Source organism: Ornithorhynchus anatinus, chromosome 12, assembly GCF_004115215.2.
Source record: "Ornithorhynchus anatinus isolate Pmale09 chromosome 12, mOrnAna1.pri.v4, whole genome shotgun sequence".
Taxonomy (NCBI): Eukaryota; Metazoa; Chordata; class Mammalia; order Monotremata; family Ornithorhynchidae; genus Ornithorhynchus; species Ornithorhynchus anatinus.
The window spans coordinates 20,124,500-20,149,645 of record NC_041739.1 but is presented as its reverse complement, the minus strand read 5'-3'; the positions used below and the strand labels follow the sequence as shown (position 1 = coordinate 20,149,645).

General features: G+C 40.1%; 1 protein-coding gene across 1 annotated transcript in view; it reads left to right on the top strand.

Annotated features, from left to right (window-relative positions):
- The first annotated feature begins 702 nt into the window (after positions 1-702).
- Positions 703-25,146, top strand: part of MND1 (meiotic nuclear divisions 1) — a 50,708-nt gene continuing 26,264 nt past the window's right edge. The window contains exons 1-4 of the mRNA XM_029077175.2: positions 703-777; positions 9,976-10,041; positions 11,976-12,033; positions 16,972-17,120. Coding sequence (XP_028933008.1) covers positions 775-777; positions 9,976-10,041; positions 11,976-12,033; positions 16,972-17,120 — 276 coding nt within the window. The 5' untranslated portion in view covers positions 703-774. The remainder of the gene's footprint in view (positions 778-9,975; positions 10,042-11,975; positions 12,034-16,971; positions 17,121-25,146) is intronic.

Genomic DNA, 25,146 nt, shown 5'->3' with positions numbered 1-25,146 from the left:
GGCAGGGACTGTCTTCCTCTGTTACGGATTTGTCCATTCAAGCGCTTAGTCCAGTGCTCCGCCATAGTAAGCGCTCAATTTATGCTCAATTTTACGAGAAGCAGCGTGGCTCACTTGAAAGAGCACGGGCTTTGGAGTCAGAGGTCATGGGTTCGAACCCTGGCTCTGCACTTGCCAGCTGTGTGACTTTGGGCAAGTCACTTAACTTCTTCGGTGCCATCAGTTCCCTCATCTGTAAAATGGGGATTCAAGACTGTGAGCCCCCACGTGGGACACCTGATTCCCCTGTGTCTACTCCAGCGCTTAGAGCAGTGCTCGGCACATAGTAAGCGCTTAACAAATACCAACATTATTATTATTATTATCAATAAATACTACTGAATGAAAGTGGCAGAGCCATGACCTCTGACTCCCCAGCCCGGGCTCTTTCCACTGAGCCACGCTGCTTCTGTTGCCCAATTGTCCAGTCCAAGCGCTGAGTCCAGTGCTCTGCACGTAGTCAACGCTCAACAAATCCTATTGAATGACTAAATGAATGAATGAATGAATGAATGAATGAATGAATGAATGAATGAATGATGCCCTCCGTGGGGCGGGGAGGGAGGCCGGGGGCGGGGCTAGGCCCCCTCCGCTGTTCCGCCTGGACCCGCCAGGGGGCGCTGCGCGCCGGGCTGTCGGCGGGGGGGGCCAGAGGGAACATCCGGGTCCCGCCGCCGCTTCTCGTCGGTGCGTCACTTCCGGCGGAGTCCGGCCCCGCCCCCCGCCCGCCGCGCCATGGTAAGCTGCGCCCCGCCGCCCCCTCCCCCCCCCCCCGGGAGTCAGAGGTCGCAGGTTCGAATCCCGCCTCTGCCACCTGTCAGCTGGGTGCCTTTAGGCCGGTCACTTCACTTCTCTAGGCCTCACTGACCTCATCTGGAAAATGGGGATGAAGAATATTACTAATGTTGGTGTTTCTTAAGCGCTTACTATGCGCACCGCACTTGGGGGGGGGGATACAAAGTCATTCATTCAATAGTATTTACTGAGCGCCTACTATGTGCAGAGCACTGCACTCAGCGCTTGGAATGGACAAATCGTTAACAGAGACAGTCCCTGCCCTTTGACGGGCGCACAGTCTAATCGATGAGGTTGTCCCACGTGTTTCCCAGTCTTCATCCCCATTCTACAGATGAGGTCACTGAGGCCCGGAGAAGTGAAGTGACTGGCCCACAGTCACACAGCTGCCAAGTAATAATAATAATAAGGTTGGTATGTGTTAAGTGCTTCCTATGTGCAGAGCACTGTTCTAAGCGCTGGGGGAGATCCAGGGTCATCAGGTTGTCCCTCGTGAGGCTCCCAGTCTTCATCCTCATTTGACAGATGAGGGAACTGAGGCACAGACAAGTTAAGTGACTGGCCCACAGTCACACAGCTGACAATAATAATAATAATAATGTTGGTATTTGTTAAGCGCTTACTATGTGCAGAGCACTGTTCTAAGCGCTGGGGGAGATATAGGTTCATCAGGATGTCCCACGTGAGCCTCCCAGTCTTCATCCCCATTTGACAGATGAGGGAACTGAGGCACAGAGAAGTGAAGTGACTTGCCCGCAGTCACACCACTGACAAGTAATAATAATAATGTTGGTATTTGTTAAGCTCTATGTGCAGAGCACTGTTCTAAGACCTGGGGGAGATCCAGGGTCATCAGGTTGTCCCTCGTGAGGCTCCCAGTCTTCAGCCTCATTTTACAGATGAGGTCACGGAGACCCAGAGAAGTGAAGTGACTTGCCCACAGTCACACAGCTGACAAGTGGCAGAGCCGGGATTCGAACCCATGACCTCTGACTCCCAAGCCCGCGCTCTTCCCACTGAGCAACGTGGCTTCTCACGTGGCACAATCTGGTGATTCTGTATCTCCCCCAGCGCTTAGAACGGTGCTCTGCTCAGAGTAAGCGCTTAACAAATGCCATAATTATTATTCACTTCTCTGGACCTCAGTGACCTCATCTGGAAAATGGGCATGAAGCCTGGGAGCCTCACATGGGACAACCTGATAGCCTTCTATCTACCCCAGTGCTTAGAACAGTGCTCTGCACATAGTAAGCGCTTAACAAATACCAACATTATTATTATTATTATTTGTGCGAAGCACTGTTCTAAGCCCTGGGGAAGGTGATACAGGGTGATGAGGGTGTCCCCTGTGGGGCTCACAGTCTTCATTCCCATTTGACAGATGAGGTCACTGAGGCCCAGAGTAGTGAAGTGACTGGCCCAAAGTCACACAGCTGACAGTTGGTGGAGCTGGGATTAGAACCCATGACCTCTGACTCCCAAGCCCGGGCTCTTTCCACTTTACCACACTGATGGTATCGATGCCTGACTACTTGTTTTGCTGTCTCCCCACTTCTAGATTGTGAGCCCACTGTTGGGCAGGGATGGTCTCTCTCTGTTGCCCAGTTGTCCATCTCAAGCGCTTAATACAGTGCTCTGCACAAAGTAAGCGCTCAGTAAATATGATTGAATGAATGAATCAGAGAGGGCTTAAGGGGGAGGAAGGACAGGCGTTTAGTCCCCATTTTACAGATGGAAAAACAAACACAGGACCGTTAGCTGAATGGCAATAATAATAATGATGATGGTATTTATTAAGCGCTTACTATGTGCCGAGTACTGTTCTAAGCACTGGGGTAGATACAGGGTGATCAGGTTGTCCCACATGAGGCTCACAGTCTTAATCCCCATTTTACAGGTGAGGGAACTGAGGCACGGAGAAGTTAAGTGACTTGCCCAAAGTCACACAGCTGACAGGTGGCGGACCTGGGCTTAGAACCCATGACCTCTGACTCCTAAGTCTGTGCTCCTTCCACTAAGCCACACCAAGTGATTAGCACAGTGCTCTGTACACAGTAAGCGCTCAATAAATATGATTGAATGAGTGAATGAATTTACCCACATTCACTCAGCAGACAGTTGTTGGAGCCGGGAGTAGAACCCAGTAATAATAATTATGGCATTTGGTTAAGTGCTTACTATGTGCCAAGCACTGTACTAAGCACTGGGGTGGATATAAGCAAAGGAGACTTGGCACAGTCACTGTCCCACTTGGGGCTCACGGTCACAATCCCTGTTTTACAGATGAGGTCACTGAGGCACAGAGAAGTGAAGTGACTTTCCCAAGGTCACCCAGCAGAGAAGCGGCAGACTCTGTATTATACATATTATACACATACACAGGCACATGCCCCTCTGCTTTTAACCCTACCATTACAGTTTATAAGCACAGTAAGCATTTGATTGATTTACTATTGATTTATACTTCTATAAAACAAAACTGTCCAAGTGCTCATTTTGCTGAGAATTAGGATGAGATTATTCTTTTTGAGAAAGTATTGGTTTTATATATTAACTCTTCACCTTTTATTTAAGTGTAATAGAATAAATCAGGTATAACCCAGTTTACCCACCGTGGAACAGTATTAGTATAGATGATGGAAGTTTATTTTTTATCTTAGTTTGGACTATTGGCCTTTCTCGATTTCATTTCCAAAAAAGTAGTCCTCTGAAATCAGAGCTTCTCTAGTAGGTCTTGCCTCATTAACTCTCATCTCCCTATAACCCTATATCACTCCCCCCCCAACTCCAATTTGAGCACTTCTGCATCACCTTAATACTTGGGTGCTCCCACCCCCAGTAGCACTTAAATACAGATCTTCTGCTCTATTACATCCTCCTATCTGTAATTTATTTTAGATTCTGCCTCCCCTCGTAGATTGTAAATTTCTTAAGCACTTTGATAATCACTCCAGTCCCCCAGCACTTATGGAAATCTGCATGCTGTACTATTTCCCCACTCTGTAATATATTTTAGTGTCCCTAATAATAATAATAATAATAATAATAGTCCCTCTTCCCCTTTGGATGTAAACTCCCTATGGGCAAGGATCGTGTATATGAACTCTATTGTACTTTCTCTGCACTCTGTGCACAGTAAGCACTAAATAAATGCCATTGACTGACTGAGATTTAGCCTAGGAGTCAGAGGACTAGGTTCTAATTATGACTCTGCTGTATAATCCAGGGCAAGTCACTTAACTTCTCTGTGCTTCAGTTCCCTCATCTGCAAAATGGGGATTAAATACCTGTTGTCTCTCCCTCTTAGACCCTGAGACCCATGTGGGACAATAACTGTGTCCTATTTGATTATCTCTTATCTACTCTAGTGCTTAGAATAGTACCTGAAGCATAGTAAACTCATAACTGAAAAGGATCTACCCGTGTCCTAATTCTGGTTCTGCCACTGGTCTGCTACGTGACCTTGGGTAAATCACTTAACTTCTCTGTGCCTCAGTTACCTCATCTTTAAAAAGGGGATTAAATACCTGTTGTCTCTCCCTTTTAGACTGTGAGCGCCATGTGGGACACCGACTGTCCAATGTGATTAGCATGTAGCTACCCTGGTGCTTAGTACAGTACCTGGCACATAGTACGTCCTTAACAAATACTATTTAGAAAATACCTCAACTATTATTATTGAGTGCAGAGATCACATTTACTAATTCTACTGAGATAGTACAGTTCTCTGCACTCACTGTTTTATTGATTTCCTATTCCCTGAATCATTGGAGAGTGCAGTAGCTGTAGAAGATAGAATCCCTGCTCTCAAGGAGCTCCCAGTTTAACAAGGGAGACATAAAATAATTTGCAGATGGAAGAAAAAGATTGGAAAGTTGGGATTTGAATAGCAAGAAGAAGGTGGATATACGTAAATGATGAAATAGTACCCTATGAACATCATTTTTCCATCTGTATTCATGTCATGGACACATTAAGGGTGAGTTAGGTGTGTTTTTTAGTCAAACAGTTGACCAAGAGCTCAGAAGAAACTGTTTAGAAGGATTCTGGAGACTTGCTGAAGTTACCTCCAGATGTAAATGCCAGTGATAACGGCTCCTCTGTGGTTGAACTAACAACACAGCCACCTGTTGGCTATAGTGATCTAAAAGAACCACTGTCATGCCCAAATAACTTTTAAAAAAAGATTTTTGAGGCCCGGTAATGCCAAGGGCAAAGCTAGAATCAATTTGGAAATTGTTTCTCCGGATTGCCAGTGTTTCTCTTAATGGCCCTAATAAAGTGCCTCATTAATAGCAGCTAGTACCCTTTGTTGAAATTCGTTGTAGAAGGACTAAAAAGCAAGAGGTTGAGGTCTCCTCCAGAGTTACTATTATTTTCTTGTAAAACTGCATCCTTGTCCATAGATCAGTGGGGCCAGGATGTCTGCTGCCCTCACCCTCAGGAGTTACAGCATCTGTCAGGTGCCCCCAAATCTCCATTTGGGTCCCTTTGTTTTTCTGTCTCTTTCTGTCTCTCCCTTGTCCGCCAACCCCTTTGACCACCCCCCTGCAACCGCCACACTGGAGACTGGAAAAGCACCCAGTGGCATTTGTTAATCAGGACAGTGTTCTCAAATCCTGGATGTGGGGCTACATGGCTCTAGAAACACCACTATTCTGCCCTGTGTAATTCATGTTAACATTAATTTGAAGTTTAAAGTTAGGTTTATCTTATGCCGATTTAGATTTAAAAAGACATCTTTTTTTTAAAAAAAAAAAACAAGGCAATAGGATGTAGTCAGTATTTTTCTTCTCATTCTCTTGATGGGTGTTTTGTTTTTTTTGTCCAAAGTTAAGTGATTATGTGTTGTTTGTATTCAAATTTTCTATTCTTATTTTAGAAATAATTCAAATATTAGAGAAGCAGCCTGGCTCAGTGGAAAGAGCCCGGGCTTGGGAGTCAGAGGTCATGGGTTTGAATCCCGGCTCTGCCACTTGTCAGCTGTGTGACTGTGGGCAAGTCACTTAACTTCTCTGTGCCTCAGTTACCTCATCTGTAAAATGGGGATGAAGACTGTGAGCCCACGTAGGACAACCTGATTATCATGTATCTCCCCCAGCGCTTAGAACAGTGCTCTGCACATAGTAAGTGCTTAACAAATACCAACATTATTATTATTTTCTTTTAATCACATTGTTTTTCTTACTTTGTTTTTTAGTATGGCCACAGTTTATTTTAACATTAAGATCTTTCTTGATGGTAGTCTCTGGTAGCTTTGAGGGATTACTGAATAATTCATTCATTCAGTTGTATTTATTGAGGACTTACTGTATGCAGAGCACTGTATTAAGCGCTTGGAAGCTACAATTCAGCAACAGAGACAATCCCTGCACACAATGGACTCACAGTCTAGAAGAATAATTTGGAGTGGAGAAGGTTGTATATAGTCACACAGTGAGCACTGATATTATTATTATTATCAATAACACAGGGCTTTGCTACTAAGTGACTGGGAGAGCACAATACATCAAACACATTCCCTGCCCACATTATAGATATTGCTTGCATGACATTAAGTGTATTCAGGAAAGAAGAATTTAGTAAACTTTGGATCAAATTCATACATTCTTAAATTCTTACATTCTGTAAGGCCTGATACATTTAGGGTTAATGGTTGTTTAATTTTATACAAGGATTGTTAACTAAATTTTAATACAGGGTGTATTTGAGGCAAATTATTGGGATGGGAAAAAAAATTTAAATAGTCTAGTCTGAAGCATCCATAAAAGCAGAAAATGTTTACATCCCAACCTCTTGTATTCTTGTGCACCTGGAAGGTCCCAGTGGAAAGCTGATAACTGAAAGCAGCCAAATTGGGGAGCCCTGTTAACCTCTGAGGCAAAGTGTGATTTCCCCTCCTTCTCATTCTTCTCCTCTATTTCTGTGACAGCTATCACTTTTACTTGCCAAATATATATTGTCCCACTCCCCAGTAACTAGAGATTATTTTGTTTTGTTGAAACTGGTTCTGTTAAATTTATTCACATGGTGTCAAGTAGCCCTGCTAATTTAGGACCTGCATGTCTGCTGCATTTTTCCATTCTGTGGGTGGTAATGACAGAATTATTCATAGTAATCAAGAGATTAGAACAGTAAGTAGTAAGTGGAAGTCTAAATCAGGAGAAAGGTAAGGGAAAATATGAAAAAAGTCTATTATGTCAAATACGATATCCGAATTTGTAGATACAATAAAGACTGAGGCCATTTTCCCACAGTGACAATTCAGAGCTTTCCTTTATCGCTTTCCTGTTGTCCTTTCCCTAGTACATAGTCTGAAGTAGGATTCTAATGCGAATCAGTTAAACTCAATCATCATTTGATTTAGTCTTGCTTTTTTAATAAGGTTTTTATGAGCAACCTTACCTATTCAGGCCATATTCTGAAACAGGTGGAATTTTTTAGCCATTTTCCAGTCATTTTTTTTTTTAGCAACTTTCACTTTATTCTGTTTTGGAAATGATTCTGAAATTTAAAAAAAAATATGAATTTTTTTCCAGAGGAAAATGCCTATTTTAGCACAAGCCTTTCAATACTCACATCTTTCATGCATCTTTCATATTTTTGTTTCATCTTTTCTTATATGTCTTTTAACTCCCACTGCTTATTTTAGATTATGACCCCATGGGTGCACTTCTTTACCAGGCTTAATGAAGTGTTTTTTATAGAGAAAGTGCTTAATCTATCCATCAGGGGTATTTATTGAGCACAGTATTACTGTGTGCAGAGCACTGTACTAAGAGTTTAGAAGTATATAATAGAATTAGAAGATGTATTCTCTGCCCATAGTATCTTATAGCATAGAGGGGGAGACAGACAGAAAAGTAAATTACCATCATGTACATAAGTGCCACGAGGCTGAGGATTATATGCATGTGCTATTACCCCCTCCCCAGGATAAGCTTCCCTAATTTTATCCAACAGTCATGCCTCTGAAATCTATCATGGTCTTATAGATATGAAGGGCAGCAGCCAGGCTTCTCCTAAAAAACAGTATCCCTATGAGATTATGAAATTAAAATCAGGTGTCTAGTAGTATAGAAGTGGCCACGGTGTGCTGGGAGAAGCAGCATGGCCTAGTGGCAAGAGCCCGGGCTTGGGAATCAGAGGATGTGGGTTCTAATCCCAGCTCCGCCACTTGTCTGCTATGTGAACTTGGGCAAGTCACTTAACTTGCCTCAGTCACCTCATCTAAAATGGGGATTAAGACTGTGAACCTCTCGTGGGACAACCTGATTACCTTGTATCTACCCAAGTGCGTGGGACAACCTGATTACCTTGTATCTACCCAAGTGCTTAGAACAGTGCTTGGCACATAGAGTTTAACAAATGCTGTAATTATCATTATTAATCTAAACAGGTACCATGAGGAATTACCAAAATGAACAAGGCAAACCTAATCTACATGGGTCTAGGAGTACATTTGGAAAGGAATCTTCTAATGCAAACTGTTCTTTAGAGCCAGTTTTGCAGAGCAGAGCACACTTTCCACCAGCTGTCATGTTGTTGAGAAAAGGCTAATGATTTTTGGGCCTTCCTACACTCCTTTCTCCAACTACACCCTAGCTCATACTTTTTGTTCTTCTCATGTTAACCTACTCATTGTACTTGAATCCCATCTCTTCCACTTTTGACCTATTGCTCATGCCACCGCCAGTCAATCAATTTATGATATTTATTGAGCACATACTATATGCAGAGCACTGTACTTAGTTCTTGGGAGAGTACGTCTGCCTGTAACTCCTTCTATATCTGACAGATCACAGATCTCCCTTTCTTCAAAGGCCTATTGAAATTATGTCTCCTCTCAGAGGCCTTCCCATTTGTTTTCTAATGTCCCTCAACTTCCATTTCAGCCGTTAAGTACCCACAACCTCCCATAGCTCCCCCCCCCCTTTTTTTTAGTGGTATTTGTTAGGTGCTTCCTATGTGCCAGGCACTCTACTAAGTGCTGGGGTAGATATAAGATAATCAGGTTGGACACAATTCATGTCCCACATGGGGCTCACGGTCTTAATCCCCATTTTACAGATGAGGTAACTGAGACACAGAGAATTTAAGTGACTGGCCCAAGGTCACACAGCAGGCAAGTGGTGGTGCTAGGATTAGAACCCAGATCCTTCTGACTTCCAGGCCTATGCTCTATCCACTAAGCCGTGCTATTTCTCTTCAGTTACAGGCTCTACCAATTCCTTCTATTTGCAGTTTGTTGTAGTGTTGTTTCCCCTTTTAGATTGTAAACACCTTGAGGGCAGGGGTCATTTCTGCAAGCACTTAATGGGAAACTATTCACTGGACCTTTGTGATAACTTTAGTTATTTGAATTAAACCTCATTTCAAAGGTTTACGGTTAAATCTACAGAACAATGGCAAAAGGCATCTCAGGCTTTTACTAGATATTTTTAAAAAGGTATTGAGACAAAAATTCATTCATTCAATCTTATTTATTAAGTGCTTATTGTGTGCAAAGCACTATATTAAGTGCTTTGGAGACTACAATACAACAACAAACAGACACATTCCCTGCCCACAGAGAGCTCACAAGTCCTTTTTTTTTTTTACTTCTTCCAAGCCAGTTTGAATCTCAGGCAATCCCTAGGTTAGCCAGACTAACCTGAGTCATCTTCAGGCCTGAAAAGTCTGAGGTGATGGAATTAGCCTTGAACCCCCCTCCTTTGTGTTTGGATTACTCTAAGAATTGACTTAAATTGACCGTAGAGGTCCCAACCGAAGCTGGAGTCTTTGCCACTCTTTTGGGTGACTGCTCCAGGCGGACAACTGTGAAGAACCCAACATCATTCTGGATCAAGTTGTGGACCACAATGAACCTCTGAGCACCTACTTCAAACCAGATTGGTCCAGAGTTTGGCACTTGACCTGGCTTTGAAATGGACCATAATGGATAGGTATTTGCTTCACTGATTGCTACTCTATGGAGCTGCCAAATCAAATTTCCTTTTCACCTTAAGTAAGAGCTGAAGTGATCTAAAGTCAGACCAGGAGAAGAAGGGAATTGAACTGATTTAAGAATTTGCATAAAACTTCTGGAAAAATTATCTTCTAAAGTAGCTTTCAAAGAAACTTTATACTTTTTCCTCTTAGTCTAAGAAAAAAGGACTGAGTGCTGAGGAGAAGAGAACACGCATGATGGAAATATTTTTTGAGACAGTAAGTAATTTTCTTGAAGTTTTTGGTAACTATATATTCTCACAACAAAAAGTACCATAATACCGGTAAATGTACAGATTGATCTTTGTAAACAATCATGGTTTCTATGAGCCTTCTTTGACGTGTTATTAAGCAGCTATGAAAAAATCATTCTAATGGAGATTGAAAGCGCTGTTTATTGAAAAATGATGAAATCCAGAAATGCATTGTGCAGTAACCATTTTCATTATGCAATAGCTTGGTAATCAAGGGAAATAAAACAATAAGGAATGAGAAAAACAGTGAATTTACTCATCTTCTACTTTTTATTTTAATCATTCGGCATAATAATGTAAGATCATTTTAAAAATGTTATCCTTATAGGCATAATTATTTTATTCCTAAAACTCCATTATTCAGTGCAGGAAGTTATGGTTGTTATTATTAGGAATAGAAATTATTCAAAGTGAGAGTTTCTATAACAAAAATATTTAATTCTTCCCATAGATAAAGTTACATTTCTCCCGTGGGTCTCTAGGCCCAAGGTTTTCTTCCTGCCACTCGGCAGAGAGGTAGGAATAGAAAATCAAGACGGAACTCTCTATCTTTCATTGATTCAAAAATCTTTGATCCCCACAAAAATTCTCCTCTGATTGGATTTGATAGCAAGTGTTTTTTTTTAAGGAACAACAGCCGGGAGACACATGGCGGAGGCCTTTGGTAAATGTCAACGATCACAGCAGAAGAGCAAGACATGTTACCAAGTCACAGTGGGGTGCCCCAGAAATCCCTCCTGTCAGGCCTGGTTGATAGTTGGCAAGGGAATTTCAGGGAAGGAAAGAGCAAAAGCTATAGGACCCAGAGGGGCTCAATCAGGACACTTCCAGATTCCACTGGGAATTTCTGAGAGGAATTTGCCTCCTTTACCATAGAGGGAGAGGTCCACATGGAGGATTGGCTTTTGTAATGTCAAGCTTTGAATTCAGAGCTTGAAACCTCAGTGGTTTTCAATAACATTAAGGAAGCTTTAGTCTTTTCAATCCTCTGTTAGCATACTTTGCAATTTGTAACACTGTCTTGATTTTTACCATTGTTCTCTTGGGTACTATGCTTCAGTCATGATCACTTGGGCTTTGGTGGAGGAAGCAAATGGATCTTGGCTCACCTCCCTGCCCCAACCCCGTTTTTCTTGGGAATGTGCTAAGAGTCATATTTTTATTATTATTTTTACTCTCTGAGACTGCCTGGCTGATTGACACTGAACAGTCTCACAAAGCCTGTGCTTCTGACTTTAGTAATTTCTATAATTAGGAAAAGAAAAGTGGAAGGAGTAGGTTATTTAAAGAGCTGTCTGGTCTGCCATTGCCAGATCAGTATTTGGAATCCCTCAAATCAAGGGATTATTAAATATTAAAATATAAATATAATATAAAAATATAAAAAAGTAATGAGGAATCACTTCCCCCGCCTCTTTCTAATTAAGCACTTAATGTGCTTTGCACACAGTAAATGCTCAATAAATATGAATGAATGAATAATTATCAGCTCTGGAATTAAAAATATATTTTTAGGCAAGAAGAACTGTTGAGCTCTATAAGCTGCTTGTTTCATTTTATCTGCACCTGTTTCTCTCTCCTGCACGTTGTTTTGCTCATTCTTGTGTGGAGGGAAAAATTCCTCTCTCCTCATCTCTTCCATGACTTACCTTTGGGTAGATGGGTAGAATTAAAGTATTTTAATACTCATGTTGGGCTGGAGGTAGGCTCATGGCCCCAAATGAGGGTGCTTTAGCCGAACTTCTTAGCTGGGTTTCGGCGTAGTATCTGTGTATGTAACCAAGTGATTACCTCCAAAATTAGTGTCTGTTCCACAATGAGGAGAGGTAGGCTCAAGCTTTGTAAAAATGCTTTGGAGATTAAATAATTCGTTGACAGTACTATTTATCTTTTGAACAGAAAGATGTATTTCAATTGAAAGATATGGAGAAGATTGCTCCTAAAGAGAAAGGAATTAGTAAGTATTCAGACTGTTTCATCTTTGTTTTTTATCAGAGAGACCAAGCCTTCTTTGTAAATCATTTTTCCTGCCTTCAGTTGCGCCTGCCTTGTCATATATATAAAGTATATTACAAAGGAACATTTACAGTGGGGGAGAAGAGGAGGAGTGAATGCTCATTTTAATTTCCTATATTTAGTATATTTTTTGAAATCTTTTGTTCTACCTTTTCAAAAAAACTAGCATTGGAAACTAGTGTATGCAGGCATTAGATAAAATATTTCTGTTGTGTCTCCTCATGAAATGCTTTTATAAGTGAAATGACTTATTTTATTAAAAACTCCAAACATCTGTGATGCAAAAGTCTACTCTTCCAGATTTTTTTCTTTTATTTTTATTGACCCTGTTATTAAGAAGTTGGATGAAGTCATTTGCGAATGGCACAGCTTTTCTGTTAGAGATTAAAGTAATTTCCTGGTGCTGTCTTGTATGATTCATTGAGAGCTATGGTAATAATTTATTGAGTAGAATCTTGATCACGGGTACAAAAGGCTTATGGAAAAATTATATTTAAGGTTGGTTATTTTAGAATAATTCTACACAGATTATTTTATCTCCTATTTCAAAGTATTCAGGACAGTAATTCACACTAAGTTCACAGAAAATACATTTTATAAAATTTTAATAAATCAACCTAAATGTGTGCTCTCACTTCATTTGTATATGCTGTACCAGTAGACTGATTTAAATGGTTTAATTACTAATAGCATTCTGGACTATGGAAATATGTGCCATACAGAATGTCATATATAAAAACATTCTCTTTTGAATGTCTCTTTCTCGTGAACGGTCCAAATGTAGTAAACTAAGTGAAATTAGCATGTCAGATATTATTTGTATAGACCTTGCATTTGAATAAGGTTTCTATTAGGAGTGCCCTAATTTGGTGGCTTTATTTTCATTTATTATTTCAACTTATAGAATTCCCAACTCCATAAGAACTACTTTAGAATGCCAATAAAAAGACTTGTAGAAAGCAAAAGGTAAAAAGACTTGTAAAAAGATAGGAGACTATCCAAACATTATAGAAGATGTGGGAAGCTTTCCAAAGCATCAGCAAATTTATAGACCTATACTTTAAACATTAAAGTCAAATCAGGTGCAGAACATCATTCCTATGATAAATCTAACTTTAAAGGAGAGTCTTGCAGTCTGCAAAAATGGATTCTACATGGGAGATTGGGATGTTGCTGGCTCATGAACCTGGGTTTAAGTGCAGTGATTACTCTAAGGAAGAGAAGTGTTCTTTAATAAGCACTGAAATTTTAATTTTGAATTATAAATAAAACCTTCCATTTTAGCTAAAGCAAAGAATATATTGTATTTCCATTTATAACATTAAGAGACTCTGTTTTGATGGCCCGTTAAAAGTTGGTGCTTCCAGCAAAAAAAAGACATTTCACAAATCATTTTTTTGCCCCAAAGGAATTATAAACCAACTCTTCAGCTGTTCCTCACTCCAGACTCTACCACTTTCACTCCTCTCGCTCATGCTATAATCCTGGCTTGGAGCTTTCTACCGCCTTTCTCGGTTGGCCAGATCACAGACATATCCATATTCAAAGCTCTTCTGAGAGCCCACCTCTTCCTACATGCCTTCCCTGATTTAATTCCCAGCATTCCAGTCATATGACTGTAAGCTTCATGAGGGCAGTTATTGTATCTAAGAGCTCTTATTGCAGTCTGGTCTCCCAAACACTTAGTATCAGGTGCTTCAAATAGTAAACACTCAATAAATACCAAATTCATAGCACCTATATGCCTACTTATGCTTCTGCATTCATGTATATTCAATTACCTTTTATACTCTGTTGACAAATACTTTTATATCCATCTCCCCATTAGAGCGTAAGCTCCTTGTGTGCAAGGAATGTACCACTTGCTTGCATTGCACCCAGTAGGCACACAATAAATACTACTGTTGCTGCTCCTACTATTTGTAGGGAATGGAGAACCAACAAGATAAATATCTCAGTAGATTCCTTCAGGTAAAGCTCAGGGTAAAGTTGATCCAGGGATCCAGAGTCAAGATTACTAGACAAAAGGAGCAAAAGATGAGGCCATTTCCAAGAAGAGATATATTGTAGATGCTAAAGTATATAGGATTTTGAATGCTGTTCCCAGAAGCGATTAACCAGCCAAGGCATATGTTGGGTATTGGTATAAATATATTCCATGTGGCTGGTGATTTTGAAGAAATGAATCGTTGCATTTTTCCTCAAAATTCTGGCCTTATTAATATTAGCCCTACCTAAAATCCATTCCAGTGCAAGTGAACTCAGTAGAATTGTAGTAGAGGTTTAGAAGTTTCAGCCAAGAGTCATTGTTATTGCCAATAAATGATTTTTCCATAGGTAACATTTATAATAAAAACTCTTAGTAAATATTATCCCCGATTAGATTGTAAGCCCATCAGTGGGCAGGGACTGTCTCTATCTGTTGCCGATTTGTACATTCCAAGCGCTTAGTACGGTGCTCTGCACATAGTAAGCGCTCAATAAATACTATTGAATGAATTATCCAAATTGTGACTTTATTCAGCTGTGAAAAACCCCAGGATCTGTTAATGTACAAAGTCTATGCATAAGAATTACATCTCTGTATTTGAAGATGGAAGAAAATGTCTTTACCCAAGGCTGCCTGCCTCTGGGATTACCTAATCAGGTAATCATATTTATCCAGTACCTACTGTGTGCAGAGCGGTGTATTTAGTGCTTGGAAGAGTACAATCTGATTAGTAGACCTTCTCCCTGTCCTCAAAAATCTTACAACCCAGCAGGAGAGACAAAGAACCCAAGTCAGTTATGGCTAGGAAGAAGAAATAGATCAAAAAGATTATATACATGAATGTTACTAAGTACATAGGTGGTGCATAAATGGCAGTTGGCAGGGGTGATAATAATAATAATCATAATTATAATATTATTATAACCATAATAAAATTGTGGTACTTTTTAATTGCTTACTATGTACCAGGCACTGTTCTAAGTGCTGGGGTAGATATAAAATAATTAGGTTGGACATAGTCCCATACAGAGGCCCCAGTCAATCCCCATTTTACAGATGAGGGAACGGAGGCACAAAGAAGTGACTTGCCCAAGGGCACACAGCAGACCACTGGCAGAGCCGGGAGTAGAACCCAGTTCCTTCCTGACTCTCAGGCCTGTGCTCTATCCACTAGGCCATGCTGCTCCCCTGGATACGGGTCCTCCCAGCTGACAGTGGAAACAGCATTAATAGAAAAAAGGTGCACTGGTTGCCTCTGTTGCCTTCAATCCTAATAGTTAAAGAAAAAATCTCTGATACACTCTGATAAAAGTATTTATTCTGTAAGGTTTATTTAATATATTGGAAATCCTCAGTTTACTACATTCTGAGTAGAGAAATAAATAATAAAGTTGGTATTTAAGGGCTTACTATGTGTCGGGCACTGTTCTAAGTGCTGGGGGAGATACAGGGTCATCAGGTTGTCCCACGTGAGGCTCACAGTCTTCATCTCCATTTTCCAGATGAGGTCACTGAGGCACTGAGAAGTGAAGTGACTTGCCCAGAGTCACACAGCTGCCAGGTGGTGGAGCCGGGATTAGAACCAATGACCTCTGACTCCTAAACCTGTGCTCTTTCCACTGAACCTCACTGCATTTATAAATTTACCAATTTCAACTTTAATAATAATTATGGTTTTTATTAAGTGCTTAGTATGTTCTAAGCACTGTTCTAAGCACTGGGATAGTAACAAGGTAATCAGGTTGTCCCCCGTGGGGCTCCCAGTCTTAATCCCCATTTTACAGATGAGGTGACTGAAGCACAGAGAAGTTAAGTGGCTTTCCAAGGTCACACAGCCGCTAAGTGGGGGATAGGGGATTAGAATCCACATCCTCTGACTCCCAAGCTCGTGCTCTTTCTACTAAGCCACGCTGCTTCTCTACAACACTGACTTCAGTTATGGTATTGACTCTGGTGTTATGGTGTGTTTCAAGGAGGGCTCAGAATAAATCAGTCAGTCGAATTGAGCGCTTACCGTGTGCACTGCACTGGTACTAAGTATGTGGGAGAGTACAATGTAAGAGTCGGTAGAAGTCATGGAGAACCGAGGATCAGTTTTAAAAGGCTTGACGGGGAGAAATAATTTAGAGAGCAAGAAGGATAGAGCAAGAGAGGGTGGGAGATAGAGATGGGAGAAGCAACATGGCTAAGTGGAAAGAGCACAGCCCTGGGGGAGTCAGAGGACCTGGGTCTAATCCGGGCTCTGCCCCTTGTTTGCTGTGCAACCTTGGGCAAGTCCCTTAGCTTCTCTGTGCTTTAGTTTCCTCATCAGCAAAATAGGGATTAAGTACCTGTTCTTTCTCATACTTGAACTGTGAGCCCCAAGTGATAAACCTTCATCTACCCCAGCACTTAATGCTTGACGCACAGTACGTACTTAATAAATACCGTAATAATGATACGTGGTCGCTTGGTGGATTCGCCAGGGAGGGTTGTTACATCATCACAATGAATTTATTCTGCTAAACTATTGTGGAACTTCCCAGATGCAATATACTTTAATATAGTGATATCATTCATTTAAAAATGATTAAGTACAAAATTCTGAGTAATTTTGGTAAGTGCAGGGCATTTGACCTTGGGTTAGGAACCAACCCTCTGTTGTAACATTAGTCCTATGAGAAAATTGGTTCCTATATTTTGACTTGACACAATTTTCCAGGAACGATTAGTGTTGTAATTCTGAAAACTTCAAATGCTACATTTTCTAATGGTTTATTCTGTAATAAACACAGTTGTGAGTTTTCTGTATTTTCTTATTTGGAGGTTTTTTTATTGAGTATCTGAGGTTTTTTTTCTTTGTATGACTTAAAACTATTTTTGTATGCTATATTTTTTTGTTTCTGGTAGCTGCTATGTCAGTGAAGGAGGTCCTGCAAAGCTTAGTTGACGATGGTATGGTGGATTGTGAGAGGATTGGGTCATCAAATTATTTCTGGGCTTTCCCAAGTAAAGCTCTTCATACGAGGAAATGTAAATTGGAGGCTTTGGAGACACAGGTAAGTCATTGCTACTAAAATATAGTAAGTTAATTGCGGTATTTATTGAGTACCTATTATGCCCAACATTGTACTAAGGATAGGGCTAAATGCAAAATAAACAGTTCCGACACAGTCTGAAACAAAATGAATTATGTTTAGGAGATAAAATAATTTGTTTTCATACATACTTTGCAAATATTTCTCTTAAAAATGGCCTTATTGGCCTCAGAATACTATATTATTGCTACTACAAGGGCATTTTAATATTAATAATAATGTTAGTATTAAGCGCTTACTATGTGCAGAGCACTGTTCTAAGCGCTGGGGTAGATACAGGGTAATCAGGTTGTCCCACGTGAGGCTCATAGTTAATCCCCATTTTACAGATGAGGTCACTGAGGGACAGAGAAGTGAAGTGACTTGCTCACAGTCGCACAGCTGACAAGTGGCAGAGTTGGGATTCAAACCCATGACCTCTGACTCCCAAGCCCGGGCTCTTTCCACTGAGCCACGCTGCTTCTAAGGGCTTGGGAGAGTACAGTATAATGGAGTTGGTGAGAGCCATTCCCTGCCCACAAGGAGTTTACTTACAGTTTACTGTCCATTCATATACAAAAGCCCATGGTCTAGTGGAAAGACCCCAGGTCTTGAGAATCAAAAGACCCAGGCTCGAGACCTAGCCTTGCCATTGGTCAGCTGTATTACCATGAGCAAGTCAATTAACGTCTCTGTGCCTTGGTTTCTTTTTCTGTAAAATTGGGTTGTTAATACCTGCTCTCACTCAGAGTCATGACCTCTGACTCCCAAGCCTGGGCTCTTTCCACTGAGCCACGTTGCTTCTCCAATTAAATTTTATTAAGTAATTTAAATAATTAAATTTTATTAAATTGTTAAACTAAACTACTGCAGAATAAATTTAGGCACCAGAAAAATTGGACTCATTGAATGTAAATATGTCTGTACTTCTTAATCTTCTCTGCTTCTATCATTTTAATATTATGTTTAATTTTCCTGACAGTGGTAGAATTCTAAATTTTTTTGATAGATTAGTCATGATTCTATTTTCCTATTTTTATCCCTCTAGACTGTATGCTCACTGTGGGCAGGGAATGTGTCTACCAACTCTGTTATATGACTCTCCCAAGGGAGGGAGAGTACAGTACAGTGCTCTGCCCACAGTAAGTGCTCAATAAATATGATTGACTAATTCTGGGGCATTCTACTGTTTGCAATTTTACCTTGAGAAGAACCTATTTGCGATGCTTCTATTTTAATAACTTCTGTATTTTTTTTATCATTCCACCTCTAAATTTCCTGGTGATTTGGGGAAAGAAGAGGAACTATTTTAATGTTCTTGTTTTAAAAAGTGCTTTTAGTTAGCAAAAAATGTAAAATGTTTTTATTGAAAAGTTGCAATTTTCTCATATCCTGAAGATGGACAGTAAAATTCCCTTTAATGTTGTACCAGCACTGTGCATCTATGCCATCATTAGTGTTGATCCCGCATCAATCTCAATTGGGTGATCTTTAAAAATGAAAGACCTCTCTCTCTTGCTCCTACTTTTTCATACAGATTTTAGGTTATATATATTAGGGTTGTATACAGTTCCTTACCTGAACTCTCATACATGTTAATTTCAGTATTTTTTTGATTTAACAGAATTTGAGAAATCTATTAATTGCTTGCTTTCATCTCTTCTAATTATGTTGAACAAACTGCCCATTTCTGAGACCTCAGCTATTTTTACTTGTTAATTTGAAAAATATTCATGAGGTGGGAATTTAAATATCCCAAATTAAAATTTCAAATCAAAACTGTTAGATGTGTAGGCCCAAAGAGTTGCATCAGTGGATTCAAATCTAGGTGCCAAGTTCTGAGTCTCATTTATTGGATCTAGTGAAGCTGCTTGTTTAACAGTGGTTCCTCTTTTCCTCTGATGGAGTTTATCTTGTAAGACACAATCTGGATGCTAAAAAGATAATTATATCATGTCTCATCTTGCTGAAAACCTGAGACAAATTAAAATTATTAGAATCTTCCGACTTCTCTCCTTAATCTTTATTTTTCCAAGGGATGTTATTTGACTTTCAAGTGATCAGAGTAGACACTGTCCTTATACAACCTATAGTTCCATTTAGATCTCTTTTTGTTTTTCTTGTTCTTCCTGTTCCATCTCAACCACCTTTTCCTTTTTATGTTACTTGTTAAGGATCTCAAATGTCAAAGTGCATTATCCAGGTTTAGTTGGAAAAAGGAGATTAGAAAATTATTTTCTGAGCATTTTCTGAAAAATTTCATGGGTTTCCCTGGCATTTACCCTAACAGAAAAGCAGAAGTCCTAAGTTTCCGGTGTTGTCAAGATCATTTTGCATAAACAGTTTTTTGAACTTCATATAGAATTTTGGGGCCGGAGAAATTTTCAAAAAAATGTAGTTGTGTTACAGTATCTGGAAACGGGTAATTGCTAAATAGTATGGAGAACAACTATATAAAGTGGAAGTTAATAAAAAGGATGTAACTTTAGGTATCTCCTAGTTAATCGATTCCATGCTGAGTTTTGATGAGATGAGGCAGAGCTTTGTGTAATTAATCCAGAATTACCTTCCTGGGGTAAGGATTATAATTAAATCGAGCTAATTGCCGAAGAGCACCTGAAGAGGGAGACATCTTACCGAACAATGGTGGAATTAGGCTTCCTGCTTGTAGGAATTAGTAATCTGAGCCACAGTCAGCCATTTATATGTAAGAAAGAATATTGAAAGTAACAGCCGTAAAGGGTTTTTTGCATAATTGCCTTCCGTTAAGTACTGAGGTAATATTCTCAGGCTAGAACTAGTAAAATTTACAGTATTGCAACTCCTGTTGCTTCTTAATGGTTATCACGTTATTGTTTGTCTTCGCAAACTGTCTTTAAATAGTGTCTAGCCCCATTAGCACTTCCGCCAGGTATTTATAGGCCCTAGACTGATTGATAGTGGTGCAGTATCGTGGGCTAATTTAAGTTTTTTAAAATGATTTTAATTTAGGTGGTTGAAATGACGATTCATATTTCTCATGGTCCTAAATATTGAGTTGTTAAATAGGAATGTCACCATACAGACAGCAACTGAGTCAGTGTAGCCAAATTGCAAAGCATATTTATGTAAATGCAGGTACATATGATGGAATGTAAATGTTGGTGTAGTTTATTAATAGTAGATAGTACATTGGCTATTTTTAAATTATTGCTTATTGTTTGCCTCCTGATCACATCTGAATGAAAATGTACAGGAACAGATATGTGCTCTATAAACGTGGAACATGTTTCACTTGGTCTTAAAGCACGCTGCTGACGTATTTTTTAGATCAGTGTTACAGGTAAGCTAAAAAAAAAAAAATCCCATATCAAATCTTTTATCATCCCTTAAAATGTTTCCCAGTCAGAACTGTAGCAATTGAGGTTTCCAAACCCTGATACTGTGCCTCTCTGAAGAACTGTGGACCCTTTTTAGTCCAGGAACAGAAGTAAGCTGTTGTAAGCTTGTTGTGAGCAGGGAAAGTGTCTACTAAGTTTATTGTATTGGGAGAGCATTTGGTACAGTGCTCTGCACACATTAAGTGCTCAGTAAATACCATTGATGATGATGATGATGATGATGATGATGATGATGATGATAAAGGGATGTACCTTGATCTTGTCTGTCCACCAACCTCTCGCCCACATCCTACCTCTGATCTGGATCACCCTCCCTCCTCATATCAGGCAGATAATTGCTCTCCCCCCCCTTCAAAACCTTATTGTGGGCACAACTCCAAGAAGAGTTCCCTGACTAAGCTCTCCTCTCCTGTTCTCCCATTCCCTTCTACGCCACTCTTACTTGCTCTTTCATTCATCCTCCCTCCCATCCCCACATATGTGTGTATATATATGTATCTGTAATTTATTTATTGATTTATTTACTTATCTGTCTATTTACATTAATGTGTACCTCCCCATCTAGACTGTGAACTCGTTGTGGGCAGGAACGTGTCTATTTGCTGTTATATTGTACACTTCCAAGTGCTTTAGTACAGTGCTTTGTGCACAGAAAGTGCTCAATAAATTTAATTGAATGAATGAAGGTTTCCCGGCCCTTGGAGTTTCCACACAACTAGGAACTTTGTAATAAACAGAAGCAAGTGTTTGCGGAGCTCCAGGAAGTTACATCGTCTTGCAGCCACTCCCGGCACTCTCCCAGTCCAAGCTAGCTCTCTGTAGGCAGAGAGACACCACAAGATCAATCCATTGATGATATTTATTGAGCACTTACTGGGTACAAAGTGTGTGAGAGGGAGAGTACCATATAACAGAGTTGGTAGATATGTTCCCTGTCCACTAAGCTATCTGCTTTACCTGGAGCCCAGCCACCCATGGAGATAGCAGGGAAGAGAGTGCTGGGGATGGTTGGGGGAGGTGACTTGGTTCCAAGCTCAAGTTCTCAGGTCCCTGGAGCTACCATATGGCCTGGTCCCAGATGATCCAGATATTTGTTTCACTCCCAGGCCAGCCAAAGAAATGAGGTCCTACTTTAGTTGCATTTAATGTTAGGATCTTTTTCTCATCAGCATCTGCTTACATAAGTGTCCCAATACTTTTTACATCCTTAGAGATCCGAGGAAGTGTTCTGTTGCAACCTGGTAGCAGAGCCATAATTGTTAGCTATTGTGCCACTTCTTCTGGAGGTTAGTTATTCCAAATACCACACACCCAGAATACACACTTCAATTTAGGATGGCCTCTTTACTATCCCCCCTCTGATATGGCCCAGCTTTAGGATATGACTTTATTTTTTTTTCCAGGCTGAACTTCCATAAAAGTTGGTGGTAAATTGTATTCATTAAGTGTCTTTAATGTGGTTTGTGGCAAGTGAGGTGTCATATTGGGCTCTTCTTTGTTATGAACCCAAGTTTATATCTTACAACCTAAAGCTGAATTTTTAGGTGACCTGTGAGTTTTAATTATCATATACACCAATTTCAGGTGACAAACAGTACATGAGGTTGTTTCTTTAGTTAATTTTGGAAGTTAAGCACATGTAATAAATAAAAGGAGAGCTTCCCACATATGATATATTTGAATTAAGTTAGATGAAGAAAGTTTGAAGAGGCTGTGTACAGAAGAAGGAGGTGGGGAAATTGATTTGTGAGTGAGGACAGTTATAGGTACATAAATTTTCATCTGTTTTTCCTTTTAAGTAACAATAATACCAAAAGAGTAGTGCACCTTTTTCTTGCTGGCAACTTCTTATTTGGGGCTTCCTCTCAAGCTGTTGAAAAGCAAAGGCAAAAGATGGATCATTCTTATCAGAACTACTCTCTCTGATTTGTGGGTTAACGTTAGCATCAAGTTAGAAAGCAGCTGGTGTTGAAGATAAGAATTTTATTTTCAGTCCATTCTCCTAGTAGAAAAATATGAACTTGTAGTAGAATAAGAAAGAAGATATTTTCAGAAGGAAATGTCTTTTTGCATAGGAGAAATGGGCTCAATTTACAGCTGTTGAGAAATTTGTTAGTCTTGAAGGACTTTTTGACTCTAGTTTGCTATTTGAATAATTACCAGAGGCATCTCTTTTCCAAGATATTAATAGTTACATAAAGCAGGGGCTTGGATTACCTGACCTCTAGGTCCGGTAGATAGGCTCATCTAGTGTTAACCTTCTCATTATGCCTCGATCTTGCCTATCTCACCACCAGCCACTAGCCCACATCCTGCCCTTGGCCTGGAATGCCCTCCCTTCTCCAACCCAACAGTTTACTCTCCCACCTCTTCCCCCCCTCTTCAAAACACATCTCCTCCAAGAGGCCTTCCCAGACTAAGCACTCCCTTTCCTTTTCTCCCACTTTCTTCTGTGTCACCCTAACTTGCTCCCTTTGTTCTTCCTCCCTCCCAGCCCCACAGCCCTTATGTACATACCTGTAATTTTTTTATTTGTAGTGATATCTGTCTCCCCTGCTATGGACTCTAAGCACCTTGTGGGCAGGGAATGTGTCTGTTTATCGTTGTATTGTACTTTCCCAAGTGCTTAATACACTGCTTTGCAAGCAGTAAGTGCTCAATAAATATGATTGAATGAATGAATGTTTCCATATCAAATGGAAACTCCTCACCTTTAGTTCTAAGGCCCTCAATCAGTTCTCCCCTTCCTAACTAAGCTTGCTCACCCTCTACTGCAACCCAGCCCCCACACTTTGCTCTATAACGCCAACCTACTCGCTGTACCTTGATACCATCTCTCTCACTGCTAACCCCTCTGACCTGGAACTCCCTCCCCCTTCCTATCTGACCACTCCCCCCAGTCTTCAAAGCCCTATTAAAATCATATCTCCACTAAGAAGCCTTCCTGACCAACTTGAGGACGGCCTACTCTGCCTGTCTCTCAAACTGCTCAGAACAGCTGCATCAGCTTTGCTGGGATTAACTCAAGATTAGGCCTCCAGAAAATTACCCAGCCTCCATGATATTGGTGGTGCGTTCCTGTGGCCAGTATTAGAAGGTGAAATTATATGCTAATTTGGGATGTGGACACCTTCTCTGTGCCCTGGATGGCAGTTTGACCCGGCCCTGGCCATGGGCATGGGGATTTTCCATACCACTGACTCACTTGGGAGCCACTGCAGGACTTTCTCCTCCAGCGTCTGCACGAGGGCAGGGTTTTGCTCAACTCAAAACATGGCCAGGCCCATGGAGTCGGGGGCTGTCATTTGCTCCTGGCCATGGGCAGCCTAGTTCTTAAGAGTCTAAGATCAAAATTTTATTTAAAGTTCTTCGATCAAAATCAGATGACTTGTGCTTCTTCATATAAGACAGATAGAGAAGAATATTGGCAAGGTGTTTTGCAGGTGGTTAAGACTAATCCAAAGCCTGCATTAGGGCTGTGGCTTTGGGGATTGAGAAGAAAAAATTCAAGACTTCTTTCCCCAATTCCTTTTTTTTTTCCCCTGCATGAGAGAAGCAAGAGTGACTCAGTTATTTTCATAAACAGCTAGGAAACAATCATCTCCTAATGGTGTAATTCTATTATTACAGGCTTCTGTAATTATACCTCATGATGTGCTTCAGAATTAAGTGCTCTAAATATTTCAAAGTTATTGTCTCAGAGAGAGCTTTTTTGAAGAAATAAAATCTCAAAAGTACTGTTTCAAAACTTGGTTTACCTAAAGGAATTCCACCTTCATTTGCCTGGGCTAGATTTTTAAAAACATTTTTTATAAGAAAATTCAAAAATATTACCTAAATGTAATTAATATTTCCTGTTGCTTAAGCAGTCCTTTTTTTTTTTTTTTTACAAAATCTGAACCCTTTTCATAAAAGGAATCTTTTTTTCTGGTATTAACCTTTATTATGTAATCATCTATGCTTTGGTCAAGGGATTTGTGTTTGTACACAAGATACTGTGACACATAGACATGAAGTGATGTACTGAACAAGAGTGTAGTTTTGGAGTTGTATCTTCGTTATCACTGTCTATTGCTGATTTGCCAAGTGAGACTCCTTAATATTTTGTTTTTTAACTTATGTATAAAATAATGATAATACTTAGATTATGAGGTAAGCTATTGGCCCAGTCATGTTGACTACTTGCCTATATTGCTAGGCATTTTTAAAGGCAACTGCTCTCATTATCAGACTCCCTAGAGCAAGTGAACACATCTAAAGGGTTTTTTTTCTTTTAAGCAGAATATAAAAGCTTATTTGTGTATCCTAGAAGTCATATAAAAATACAACTTCTGCTTTGTGAGGAAATGTGAAAATGCCATTTCACATCCTAAGCACCCCCTGAAGTTAATATGCCTAAGGGAATCAAGGTATTCCTTTGAAATTCAGCATCTCTGCTGGAGTTTTTAAACTACTGGGCCTTTACAAATCCCAGACTTTATCAATCTGACTGCCTCCTGTGACTTTCAAAGATTACCATATCCCTAAGTCTTCAATACTGTAGGTCACCCCTACACTTTCTTAAAAATAGTTTATTTTATTGTAACTGTGCTTAAGAGGAGAATGAAGTATATTAAGAGAAGTTTATT